The following is a 14,420-nucleotide window of genomic DNA, read 5'->3' on the forward strand; positions in this document are numbered from 1 at the left end:
GCCCAATTAGTGTTTTTTCCCTTGTTAATGGGAGAGCTGGACATGTGGACACTTTCTGGATTTCAAAATCCAGAAAGTGGTGTTTCAGTAGTGCTAGTATTTTAAAAAAATCATAAAATTTAGAAATGTGCTTATTTCACCTGATGAATACCAGAAGCTGTGACAAATACAGTAAACACATGTGTGTGTGTGTTAGTCACTCAGTCATGCCCGGCTCTTTGCAACCCTATGGACTGTAGCTCACCAGGCTCTTCTGGACACATGGAATTCTCCAGGCAAGAATATTGGAGTGGATTGGGTTGCCATTTCCTTCTCCAGGGGATCTTCCCAACTCAGAGATTGAACCCAGATCTCCTGCATGGCAGGCAGATTCTTTACATTCTGAGCCACCAGGAAAGCCCACACTAGACATAGAAATGTTAAATTTTAATTCAATTCTCTTTATAAGAACTGTTCTTAAAAGAATAGTGTTGGAAAAATCAAGAAAGACTGGGCAAATGGAATAAATGCCTGATTTTTCCATCTAATCAAGTTTTACAGGATCTTATTCGATTAGATTTGTACCCATAAGGAAAAAAAAAAAAGAGTAGATTATATCATTTCTAAATAAAAACACAGCTACAAGAAGATTATTTGAGAAGATACTCTTGATTTCTTAAAGTAGCAATTAAGTGCATCACTGTGTATTTGCTCTTTAAAATAAAATATATTTTAAGAAAATGGGCAGACTGTATTTTGATTTAAGGTGCACAATGCACAATTGCTCAACATAAAATTTCTTATACTAATTTCATCTAAAACAGGAAAAAATGCACTTGTGTTTAAGCAAAAAGACCCTCTGTATTACCTCAAAATCCATTCTCCTTCCATTGTTTTAATAAAAACATAATAAAAATACATATTGAACAATACTGTTATATAAACTAAACACTATACATGAATTATCTCAGTTAAAAAAAATTCTTAGAAGGCACTATTGTGATCAGTAGTGTCTAGCATAGGAGAAGGCAATGGCACCCCACTCCAGTACTCTTGCCTGGAAAATCCCATGGACACAGGAGCCTGGTGGGCTGCAGTCCATGGGGTCGCGAAGAGTCGGACATGACTGAGCAACTTCACTTTTCACTTTCATGCATTGGAGAAGGAAATGGCGACCCACTCCAGTGTTCTTACCTGGAGAATCACAGGGACGGGGAGCCTGGTGGGCTGCCATCTATGGGGTCGCAGAGAGTCGGACACGACTGAAGCGACTTAGCAGCAGTATCTAGCATAGACTTTGAAGTTGAAAAGTACAAGATTCAAATTTTGGTTTCCCAATTAATGTCTACATGACCCTGGGCCATTCAAATTTTCAGCTTCTGTTTCCTCATCTGGTGAAATGGTAATAATAATACCTATTTAAAAGTCTGATAAAATTAAACCATGTGAATGCCTAACACAGTTTAGGAATTACATATTTCCAACCTGTATAAAACTTTGGATTGAGGGATAAAATTAGGAATTCTAGTCATTATAAATTCCTTACTAAAAAAATTATACTACTTTGAGAAAATTAACTTATGCCTCAGTTTTAATTTTGTAATTTGCAATATGGTTATAATTCTTCTGGCTATTAAATGCGTAAATGAGAGTTTCTATTAAATCTATTTCTTTGTATACAATTCTTGACCTAAAACTAGAATTTGTCCACATAGCCTTCCTGTATATTTAATTGACTATAAAAATCTTTGATTGAATAATATATTCAGCTCTTTAATAGTGGAAGATAGCTGCTAATCCATCTATTATGATTACTAACTTTTGTGAACAGCATTATTTTAAAAATTTAGAAAGGTATAGAAAGTGGTTTAGAGTATAGATGAAAGGAGATTGGTCATAAGTGAAGTTGTTGCAGAAATGGGGATGTGCAGGTTCATTATGGTGGGCTTGCCTAGTGTCTCAGACAATAAAGAGTCTGCCTGCAATGCAGAAGGCCTGGGTTTAATCCCTGAGTAGGAAAGATCCCCTGGAGAAGGGAATGGCAACCCGCTCCAGTAATTTTGCCTGGAGGGTTCCATGGACAGAGGAGCCTGGTGAGCCATAGTCCGTGGGGTCACAAAGAGTCAGAAAAGACTGAATGACTAACACTTTCACTTTCAGGTTCATTATACTATTATACAATTTCATCTAGTTTTGTAGACATTTAAAATATTATGAAACAAAATATTTTAAACATTATAGCTTTCAAAATCTTGGTTTCATATTCTATTTTGGTAATGACAAATCATTTAAAGCTTAATCAAGACAGACTAGAATTCAGAGTGTATATTATAAAGAAATCTTCCAGGAGAAGCATAATATACCTTGAAGATATATATGTATTTGCAAACAAAACAGACAGTTTTATAGCTCTTATGTGGCAAATGAGACTATTGGGTGCAAAATACTGAAAATGGGGTATATCTCTAATTTTTTGCAAATATGCTTGAAGAGAAATCAAAGATCTCTAATCTTTAATGAGCATCAGGGATTATTAAGTGATTCAGTACAGATAGGCTTTCCCTTTATCTTATTGATCAGAGACCATTTTTAATGAGTATGTTTTATCTCATCCTACCGTGTTCTAGGTATCTGGCTTTGTCAATAATACCTGTATGTATATGGGCTTCCTTGGTCGCTCAGATGGTAAAGAATTTGCCTGCAATATGCGAGACCTGTGTTCGATCTCTGGGTCAAGAAGATCCCCAGGAGAAGGGAATGGCAACCCACTCTAGTATTCACACCTGGAGAATTCCATGGACGGGAGATCCTGACGGGCTACAGTCCATGGGGTTGGAAAGAGTCGGACACGGCTGAGTGACTAACACAGGCACACACTGTGTTCTAGATATCTGACTTTGTCAATAACATCTGTGTATATAAGTTTTTGTTAATGCAGGAGGCCCCAAATCTCAAGGTTGCAATATGTCTGGCCTTATGGACATTGGCTGACCACGAGTAGATTTGCCTTCTCTCATCACATTCTCCAGCGGAGGGTGCTTCATATACTATTGCAGCTTCCATGCTGGAGAACAGTGCACTCTTGTGGGGCAGCATTAAAACCAGCATGACAAAAGCCCTCTGCACGATGCAGCAGCTGAAGAAGCAGAACTATACAAATGAAAGAGGGTAATAAATATATATCTGGATTAATTTTAGCTGGATTAACATGGATGTACAGTGAGTGTGTGTGTTCTTAAGTCTTAGATTGTGAAAAAAGAAGTACTTACTCTTGTTTCCTTTTATGAACTGATGGTTTCATACTACCCACACAGGTGAGTTTTAGGAGTGTATAACATTAAAAAAAAATAGAAGAGACATTTACTAAACTATTTGTTTATTTAGATAATATGTGAATCACTCAGATTATCCTGCCTGAATAATAAATACTATTTGAATTCTAAATATTTCTTCAGTGCAGAGAAAAAGAAACAGAGAAAATTATATTTACATGTGTACAAAAAAGCATCCTGATATGGTATGTATAATTCAGAGAATTCCTTTTTTCAGTCTTTCACTCTATTTCCCACATCAACATAACTAGTTTGTTTTTAAAGTAATATTGGAGAATGAGGTGGTGTGTGTAATTATTGTACAGTGTTGTTTATTTTTCTTCTGAGTAGTAGTTTTATTCAAATAGACACTGCATATTCTATGAATGCAATAAATTTATATATAACTGTATAAAACATTGTTATTTCATAAATATCTATAATTTTTGAATATATGAAGCTGCAATTTGGAGGAAATGGCAACCCACTCCAGTGTTCTTGCCTGGAGAATCCCAGGGATGGGGAGCCTGGTGGGCTGCCATCTCTGGGGTCGCACAGAGTCGGACATGACTGAAGCGACTTAACAGCAGCAGCAGCTGCAATTAATAATCACTCCATAGGTGTTAATGAATTTATGATTGAGCAAATAAATAATTAGAACAAAAATATATCTATATAGAAACAAACTTCAACACAAATAATTTACGACTATGTAGTGTTACAGGCAGGTATTAAAATGGAGCACTTCATATTATTTAAACTATTCTGTCAATACAGTTTTGATGGAATTTATATAAAATACATCATTTTTAAATTTTATTTTGTGTTGCCTAATTCCAAAGAAGAGTCAATAATTACTTTTTTCCCTACAAATCAAAATTTTTCACTTAGTAAGCTAATTTAAAGAAAGACACACTTTTATCCCATGCTTCTCATTTAGCCAAATAGACTTTGTGACACATGATCAGCATAGCCGTGGGGAGACTGAGCTGCTGTGGCTGCCGCCTCTGAAACTCAATAAATAAAAAGCTGGCCGTAACCTGTAAGTCTGGTACCTTTGAAATCATTACATTCCATTAAATACTCCTGCATTTATTTACTGCTTGCCTTTCATCATGAAATCAGAAAATGTCCCTTTTCAAAGCAATATGCATGGACCTGAGAGTGTGAGCTATCAATCTCAGGCAGCATTCTTATGCATAGCTGTAAAGTTGTAATTAACATACTAGGTTGGCATGAGGATTACTGGGGTGCTTACCTGCTCCAACAACTTTGTCAATGGATATGTTGGTGGCATCCAATTCCTTAGCAAACTCATGAACTGCTTGGGTAGGGTCCTCATATGTGTGTGGGTCAACGTAAGTCCTGAGACCTGGAAGTTTTACTGTTTAAAGAAAGGAAGAAAGGCATTACTGTAGCTAGATATATAAAACCTTTACTGAGAAAGTTTTATCATAACATTATTAGTTAAAAAAAATTCCCATGACATTAAATGTCATCAACCTTTGATTTATCCACAGAAATTATCAGACAGAAAATTTAGAGTAAATAAGTTACACACTTTAAGAAAAAAAGTTCCTTGTAATGAAACAGAGAGAGGAGTTTTCTCTTTAAAATCAGTAGAAGGAAAATGAGGGGGTTCTTAAGAAGAGAAGAATGGTTTAGAATTTAGTCTGCCCAGCAATGACTACCTGTAACAAGAGTGAGTGAATGCCTTCACATTATCACACGTCTGATTCAACAAAGTGAAATGACCAAATATTTATTATAGTATCACATGTGACAGTAAAGGAAAGTTTGTGAAATACTTTCATAAGGTAGGATAGCTGCTGTAATTATAGATAAATTAATTAGAGGATATAAAATAACATGTTTTTTGTCTGACACTGTTCTGCTATTACTAACAGTCATTCAAAATTCTCCACTTCAATTATAGATCTAAATTAAACTGTGAGTATGTGTATATATGGGCTTCCTTGGTGGTTCAATGGTAAAGAATCCACTTGCCAGTGGAGGAGACACAGGAGACCATGGGTTCAATCCCTGAGTGGAGAAGATCCCTGGAAGAAGAAATGTCAACCCACTCTAGTAGTCTTGCCTGGAAAATCCCATGGATAGAGGAGCCTGGAGGGCTACAGTCCATGGGGTCACAGAGTCAGACATGACTGAGTACACAAGAGACAGAGCATCAGTTAACTGAAATCTTACTGTGGAGCTTTTCAACATGCATCCATGCTAAGTCACTTCAGTTGTGTCCGACTGTTTGCGACCCTACAGATCGTAGCCCAGCAGGCTCCTCTATCCATGGGATTCTCCAAGCAAGAACACTGGAGTGGGTTGCCATGCCTTCCTCAAGGGGATCTTCCTGACCCAGGAATCAAACTCACATCTCTAAGGTTTCCTTAATTGGCAGGCGGGTTCTTTACCACTAGGGTCACCAGGGAAGGTGACCACCCAGCTTTTCAATATAGTTAAAGGCAATACAATTATTGTCTATAAGTTTAATAATGGTGCCAAAGAGCTAAATTTCAAACATAAATCATACTTATAGCTTATCAAATATAAACTTTCTTCATAGTTTAATCATTTTAAAGGTAGAAAATATTCACAATGTTCCAAATTAAAATTGCACAGACAAAAGATATAGGGGAATCATTTTGAATTTGATTTAATTTTAATGAAATTTCTATCATTTAGAAAAATAATTCACATTAGAAACAATTTGGAATGTTCAAGAAACTTTCTCTAAAATGGAAACCTAAAATCTATTAAAGTACATAACACTAGTGTTTTAACATTAAATAATAATATAATAAACTCCCACACTTTATGAACCAATATAACTGATTTTGATTTTAATTTTAGTAACATTGGTAAAATTATTTTAGCTAGGAAAGTGGACACTTAATAGTGATACATTTTTTCTCTTATCACACTATATTATTGAAGGATTTTTTTTAACATCTTAAATTAGCAAATAAAATCAGACATTGTCTTTTCATACCACTTTTTAATAGAAAAATCACACCTGAACATTCTGGAATTTCTGAAGGTTTCTTTGAGTCAGTGTGGTAGTTCACATGAAACAGGTGTAGGGACTGTCATGAGAGCAATTGTGGCAGAGAGTCTTCAGCACAATGGCCATTCAGCCAGTGAGTCCAGGATTTCAGAATTAAAATTAAGAAATGATTGGATTGCTAATCTACAGGATGACTCTGTGAATGCCATGTTTTATCACATAATAATTTATGTTCCTGGGAAACTTCCATAGACATTTTGAGTAAAGAAATATAAAGCATAAGAATAAATGGATTATAAGAGAAATGGTGACTGGGAGAGATTGGAGGTAAAAACTATTTTCCTCAGCCTCTTCTTCAGATGCTGTTGAGGCAACAGAATAGGTATGAAAGGTGAAGGAGCACATGGAGAATTGAGGAGAAGATGGGTTAGTGACCCTCCTTCCCCTGCCTGGTGTTGACTCCATCGCTGGAAAAGGGCAACCACTCTCCATCCAGGGGCAGAGTGTTGATAATTGAGATGACACTCATAGCTAGGGAGTCAACATTCACAAAGGAGAAATAGTAAGTTTTTTGCCCTTGCTCTGGGCAAACTGTGAGTGGAGTTGCTTTGAAGTAAGAACTCTACTTTTCTGCAGTACAAAGAACATACTAGGCATAAGAGGAGGAAAGCTCTGAAAAATATGCTTTTCAAGTGCCTAGCATTGAGTGCCTGTGATCGTAGTTATTTCCCAGGAAATGACAGAGCCTATTGCCATTATTAGTAACTTCATGTTAAGAAGGTTTATTCACAAATAGAAATATCCTTCGGTTTCCTGGAGACAGAATTTGAACTCAAAAATGCCCATTTCTTTGGAGCTCACACATCAGCTTGCATGCTTCTGCTATTATTATAAACATTATTGCTTCCTATAAAAATAGACACTCTTTAGTACAGTGGTCTACTATTATTTATTATTACACTAGAACTATTTCTACATTATCAATACTAAAACATTTTACTGTTAAAACAAGCAAATGGATTTTCTTGCTTTGGGGTAAGGAAAACAGTAAAAGTAACCAAAGATTTAGTAAAAGATGTCAGGAAATGAAGTTTTCTTAGAAACTTTCTGTATAGTCATTTTGGTTACATTTTAAAGAAGACACATTAAATGGAGGCTAGAATATGTGACCATCCCGTTTTGATTTTCCCGCTAGTCATTTTAAGTTTGGGGACTAGTTAAGTAAGAAAATCTGGCATTCCCTTTCAAGGGAAATGGTAGCATTTTAAAAAATTACATGAAAAATTTTTTTCTTTCTAGTAAACAGTTACAAATATTCCACCTTGCTGAATTTAAGGAAATCAACTTGGGAGATATTTACTGGCAAAATATGGATATGGGGCTAAGGGATACAAATTACTGCATATAAATTAGGTAAGCAACAAAAATATATTGTTTAGCGTAGAAGTTATAGCCATTTACTCATAGTAACTTTTAATGGCATATGATCTGTAAAAATCCTGAATAACTATGCTGCACATGTGAAATTAATATTATAAATCAACTATAGATAAATTTAAAGAAGGAATTACAAAGAAGATTTTAAAATGAATTGTTAGGAAGGATGTCTCAAACATTTTAAATAAGCACCAGCTTTAAACAGTCTTGAAAGTGTGCTTTAGAGTTACCATTCCATTCCTGTCAACCCTAGAGAGTATCCATATTACTAAATAATCTAAAACTTAAATAGTCATTCCTGTATAAAATCAATCAAATTCTTCATGATTGATTAAAATCAAGTAAATGGCTTTTCTATCCACATGACATTTAGAGAAACAATACAAATATAAACACATACACACACATCTCCAAGAAAAATGGCCTGTTCACCATGGGAGCTCTGGCTGCTGATTTTTAACTGCCATCCCCAGAGGTTCCAGGAATCAGGTGATTCAGGATGCAAGCGCATAATCCCTTCACACCAATAATTAAGGGCAACACACAGAGTAACTGGGCTGTGTCAAGAAAACCAGATAATAAACACATGCACACGTGTTAAGCTGCACTACTTTACAGCTCGTTCTGTGCAAACACAGTAATTTACATTTCCATTTTACCAGCATGAGTTGCCCTAAGGATAGCAAAAAAGTAAAAAGGCCCAGGCAGAGAGGGCAAGGGGACAGGATCTTAGGAGGTGAAACACATTTCTTTCCTTTTGAAGCAATATTATAGGATTTGTAACAAGGCTGGAGGGAATGGTTCATAGCTAGAGCTTTTCAAAGTAATACCAAATAAATGGTCTGAAATAAACCAGCTGTAGCATTAAGACACAGAAAGTTTATGACAGGCATATAAGTTACTTTATGTCCTTAAAGCTAGGGTAAAACACATTTCATTTTTGTTTGGCTATCATAAATATATTGTGCATTTGAAGAAAATTAAAGCTTCAGCAAACTCCACCATAAAAACCAACAGCTAAAGCAGATTGGAGTCATAGAGGAACCTGCTTAAAATTGGCACACAGAAATTTATCAATGCTTCAAGTTTATGAGATTTATAATTCCTATATAAAGAACCAGATCAGTATGGCCTGCTCTAAAGACAGTATTTACATCCATTGTCCAACTCAGATTAAGATCAACCTAATCTATAGGAATGCAACTGCTTTGACTAATTTATGCATGGTGAATGTGAGGCACTGTTTTGTGGGATCATGAAGGAAAAGCTAGATAAATATCCTGTAACTTGTTCAGGTACTCTTTTAAAACCTTTGAGTTGCAAACCTAACTACTCTGGATTGAGATATTGATATTATATTATTGATATTGGGTTTTTTGTGAATTATTCTATAATGAGATAGAACAATCAAACAATGCTCTCTGTGAACTCTGCCTTTCTGTCCATCCTACTTTAACTTACATTTTGGAAAACAATTCTTTTTTTTTAATCTACTATATGCTTCCTGCATGGTAGCAACAGGTCATCAAGTCTTTACCGTAAAGTTACAAACTTTAGATGGAAGTTCAATGACTGATAGGAAGTATCATGTTGAACTGAAAGCATTTATAGAAGGCAACAGTGAATGCCAAAGAAAGTAATGCTTACAAGACTACATTAATTACAGTGAGATTATTGGAGAACATATAAGAATGAGTATAATCTTTGTACTAATTTCCAGGAGGACATGCCACTGATTAGTAATTGCCACAATAAACTGAGCCATAGTTTGGAAAAGCAAAACACCTGGAATGATTTGTTTCGCCACAGGAAAAAAAAAAGAGTCTTTTTATTAGATATAAATATTTTGTTTCTTAAAAGAGTATTTCTTTTAAAGAATATTAAAAAGAGACTAAATTGTTTGATATTAAAATAAGAGGGGAAAGCATTGACTTCCTTACCAATTGGATATCATATAACTAACTCCAAAGTAAAGTTTATTCTAAAGGCTTTCTCCTGGTTGGTTGACAAAATGGAGTCAGGCATTTCACATAAACAAAGGTTGTTTATATTTACTTGGCAGTTAAGAAAGGAAAAAAGATTCCTATTTAGATTTCAGCAAATAACTAGTAATAAGGAAATTGAAGATACGCTTTGCCTTTCAGCCATGCAGAGCTTACTATAGTTATGTACTTCCCATCATGAGCATTATTTGAATATAAACCACCAGTTACCCTTCATGTTAGTTTAAGTATGCTGCAATACAGCCACGTACAAATTACTTAATGCAGAGCCGTGGATTCCTTTCTCCATTTAAAATAAATGTAACTTGCTCAACCTTCTGAATTCTCTCTGTCAGGGGGAAGTTATCCAGTTTCAAGTCAACAACTGCTAAAACTGAAATGGTTAAAACGAAGGCACCAAACATAGTTTAGAAACTTACAGTGTCCATTCCCAAAATGAAGTCTTTTTTCATCTGCACCATGTTTTGACTTACGATAGCCACAGAACCTAGAGGTGAATCAAAGGAAAAGAACACAGAAAATAAATATACTGAAAACAATGATCTATGTTCAGAATGTGCAAAGCACACACACAGAAAGCATTTTCTATGAACAATTAAATGCTTTAGTGAAAGTTTAATGACTTCATATTTTCTAAATCCTCTAGAGAAAGCTTCTTTCTCTGGGGATCCTGGAAAGCTGCCTAATGAGGAGATATGGAGAGTAGCTTCCCCACTGTGCAGACTCCTTCAGTTCAGGTTTTATAATGGCCCTAGCAAGTGTTTATAGTATTTTTTTTAAAAACAACTGCTGTTAGAATGAATGGAGGGTAAAGTTTCCATTGTTAGTGATTAGTGCTGTGCAGTGTTACCAGTGTTCTGGGTGAGAAAGTGTCAGGGAAATCTGGGGTGTATTTGATGAGAGAAGTGATAATTGGAAAAAGAAAGTAAAAACTAAGAGTGAGGTCAGAAGAGAGAAGAGAAACGGTATGTTTTGGAGAGTGGGGCAAGAAATTAATGAGAAAGAAAAAAACAACTCAAAACTAAAGGTGGAGAATCAAAAGAAAGGGAGAAAAAAAGAAAGATCTAGAATACAAGTGGGGACATTCTTATTTGTTAAAATAACTTATTGAGCAAACTCTTCAGAGTTTAGTGGCAATTGAGGGGAACAAGCAATGCAGTAATGAAAGTAAGTTGTAAAACAGATTGTGAACGCACCTCCCAATCAAAACATAGGTGACGACTGTGAGGAGAATAATTGCTACCGCCGCTGAAATGGCAATCATTACCACTTGGCTATTTTCACCAGAGATGGAGAAAGCTGTGAGGTTGGAGAGAAAACAATAAGAAAAAACTAGGCATTGACAGAGCATAACTAACCTTTCCCTGAAAAAGTTGATCAATTAAGTCATATTTATTCTGCTTTTACATAAAAGATGGCTTGCTGTCTAATACAACGTAAAAAGAATTCTTCATTTAGTGTAAAACGATAGACATTTTGTATAATTTTACTTGAAGTTTCTGATTAATAAGAATAATACTCTGTTTTCATGGTATGAAACGCTCACAACTAGTTGAGCACCTACTGCACGAAACATGTGAACTGGTTTTCTCTATACTCATTGGCAAGAGGCTCATCACATAAACAGAAATCACCAGAGAAATCCAGGGGATAGTTCAAGTTTCCCAGAATGAAATTATAAAAACTTTCTCATTAGTTTGCTTAGTCTCTAACATCCGTATTTATTTAAAAGATGGTATAATACCTGTCCTATGGACCCCCAAAACTGTCCTCACCAACAAATTGTTCCTATCCCTGTATTTCCTACCTTAGCAAATGGCCCATCACTCATTCACTCACCAACACCGGGTATTAGCAAATATTCTCCAGGAGCCAAATCTGGCCTGCCATCAATTTTTGTATAGCTCAGAAACTCAGAACAACTTATATTTTTTAATGGTTGCAACACATCAAGAGAAGATTTTGTGATATGAGAAAATTATATGAAATTCAAACTTTGGTGTCCATAAATAAAATTACATTGGAGTACAGCCACATTCATTTATTTGTCCATTGTCTACGGCAGCTTGTATGCTAAAATAAGTGAAGTTGTATAGGAGCAACAGAGATTGTATGTACACTAAGCCTAAAATGTTTATTTTCTAGCCTCTTACAGAAAAAGTTTACTGACCCTTGACTAAACCAATGCTTCTCTAACTTTGTTATTCACTTGCTGTTGTGTCCAACTCTTTGTGACTCCATGGACTGCAGCACACTAGACTTCTCTGTCCTTCACTATCTCCCAGGGTTTGCTCTCTAACTTATTCACATAAATCACTTGAGCATCTTTTGAAGAAAGCAGTTTCAGGCGGTCTGGAGTGGGGACTGAAACTGTGCATATCTTATGAGCTCCTAGTAATGCTGATGCTGCTGATTTTAGACCATAACATTTTAAGTAACCAAGATGTAGGCCATAAATATAAAGTCACCTGTCCTCTCCCTCTCCTGATTATTCTGCATCCAATTAATCACAAAATTCTTTTAAATATTTCAGTTTCTGTCTTCATTTTTCTTCTGGATAACAATAAAAAAAAAATTCCCAACTGATCTCTATTTGCAGGCCCTGCCTATATTAGCTGGCCACCAGAGTATTCCTGCTAAACCATGAGTTTGATTATGTCATTCTCATGCATAAAAGTTTTGCAGGGCTCTTTGTCACTTTCTGGATAAAATGTGTGTATTCCATTTAGGATCTGTTCTCTGTCTAAATCCCTAGCCTTATCTGCTAACAAAATCCATAAACATTCTAATCTCTATACTTTCTAAAATATGCACCCTTCCTGGAACATTCCCTCTCATAGACTCATACTTTAACGTTTATTGTTTTTATATTCATAAATGATGATTAAACAAATAAATGAGTTGGGTATCAAAAGAAGAGCTTAGAAGAGAGGTTAAGTTGTATTATCACCTCTTCAGAAGCCAAGGTCACATCTTGAGCCTGGTGAAAATCTAAAGCTGGAAGATTTTCTCCAAAATACTTCAATTTAGGGACTAGTTAAATGATGCAAATTTAAAAAAAATAACATGGCAGATAGACTATTAGAAGTTTTCTAAACATCTGAAAAAAAAAAAAAAAGAACTGAGTGTGGTAGGATGGTATACTCATAATATAAACTGTTGCAAGCACTTTATTCTTTGCAACCAGAAAACTACTGTTTATACTTCCATGGCAGTCGTGGGAGTGCCTGCTAGGATCTCTCTACTGCCAAGCCTGCAGTGGGCAGACAGCCTCCAGCTGCTGCACCTTCAGTATTCACTGCAGTCACACTCTCCTCAATGACTAAACATGGCAAGGGTACTGGAGCCAGGCTACTTGTGCCCCATGCACGAATCCTGCAAAGGGTGATCTTCATTCTGGGGCCCACCATTAGCTTGGTGAGACTCTCGGAGCTGCATTGCTTTCTGAGGCTCATTACTCGGAACTCTCTGCTTTCTCTCTGTCTTCATAGATGGCTGACCTACATCTCAGTCTGAGGCTCTGCTTGGCCATATCTGCTCCTCCTGTTCTATTTTTTATCTGTTTCCCTTCCCTTCCCTCCCCGAAGCTCTTGTAATTCTACCTTAGTATCTGCTTTCCAGAAAACCTGAACTGATGCATCCCTATCCATTGGCTATACATCATGAGTCATAAAATAACTTAACCTTGTAATTCAATAATGTTCCATGAACATATAATAATCACTTTATCTCATGCTTTGGTAAATTTTATCCAGTTTACGAAATAAAGGTCAGTGAATCTGGGAGAGTAAACATGACAGAAAAAAAGAATTTTCTTTCCATCAAAGACAGGATTAAACTTGACCCCTCTACAATTCCCTCTAGTTCTCAATATAGATAAATCCCAGAGACTATCTAAAAGTGCATAACCAAATCGGGTTATTTTTGTGCTGGAAATTGGCAAACATTTGAAAGAATAATATTGATTAAATGTGTGTGATAGAGTTGTCTAATAATTTTATGTGGCACACTGTCAGCAATCTATATCTATTATAATTCTTAGAAATTTAGTTTGACTATATTTCTGACAGCAAACTGCTCCCCCTGTTTCTAGTCTCTTCCCATGTTTGTCCATCCTACACACGCTGTCCACTGTCTTTCCCCAAGGAAGACTGGTGAGGAATACATTCTCAGGAGCCAGAATGCCTGGCTTTGTACCAATCTGCTATGTGATGTAATATGATTGTTGTAAGGATTAAAGGAGTTAATACAAGTTAAACACTGGAACAGTGCTAAACACATAATAAGGATTTAATAAATCTATTTTTGTTATTTCGTTTTTCTTGTGAAGAACTGGAAAAAGCACTCCATAGCTTACAAAATTACATATAACAGTCTAATTTTGATATACAAAGTTCTTTATATAGTGGTTCCACTCTACTTTTACCAGGCATTCTTAATAACCCCTAAAAATAGGGTCCAAGAGATTAAAGTTGCTGCATACCCATTCATTAGAAACAACAAAAAGACAGTATGAAGCATTTAGCAGTGCTGACTGAATTGTCCCTAGGCCAATCTTCTTGAATAGTAATATCCAATAAGATCCTCCAATGCCAAAACTCAGCTTTACCCCCACATATTTTTGTTCCACAAATTCCTTGGATGTTCAAATTACGTACTATACATTTAAAC

General features: G+C 35.7%; 1 protein-coding gene across 1 annotated transcript in view; it reads right to left on the reverse strand.

Moving 5' to 3' along the window:
• EPHA3 (EPH receptor A3) overlaps positions 1 to 14,420 on the reverse strand; it is a 139,290-nt gene that overhangs the window by 57,045 nt on the left and 67,825 nt on the right. Inside the window, exons 5-7 of the mRNA XM_040226815.1 lie at positions 10,946 to 11,048; positions 10,169 to 10,236; positions 4,549 to 4,674 (exon numbers count right to left, since the gene is read on the reverse strand). Of these exons, the coding sequence (XP_040082749.1) occupies positions 4,549 to 4,674; positions 10,169 to 10,236; positions 10,946 to 11,048 (297 nt within the window). The remainder of the gene's footprint in view (positions 1 to 4,548; positions 4,675 to 10,168; positions 10,237 to 10,945; positions 11,049 to 14,420) is intronic.

Source organism: Oryx dammah, unplaced genomic scaffold (genome assembly GCF_014754425.2).
Source record: "Oryx dammah isolate SB20612 unplaced genomic scaffold, SCBI_Odam_1.1 HiC_scaffold_2, whole genome shotgun sequence".
Classification (NCBI taxonomy): Eukaryota; Metazoa; Chordata; class Mammalia; order Artiodactyla; family Bovidae; genus Oryx; species Oryx dammah.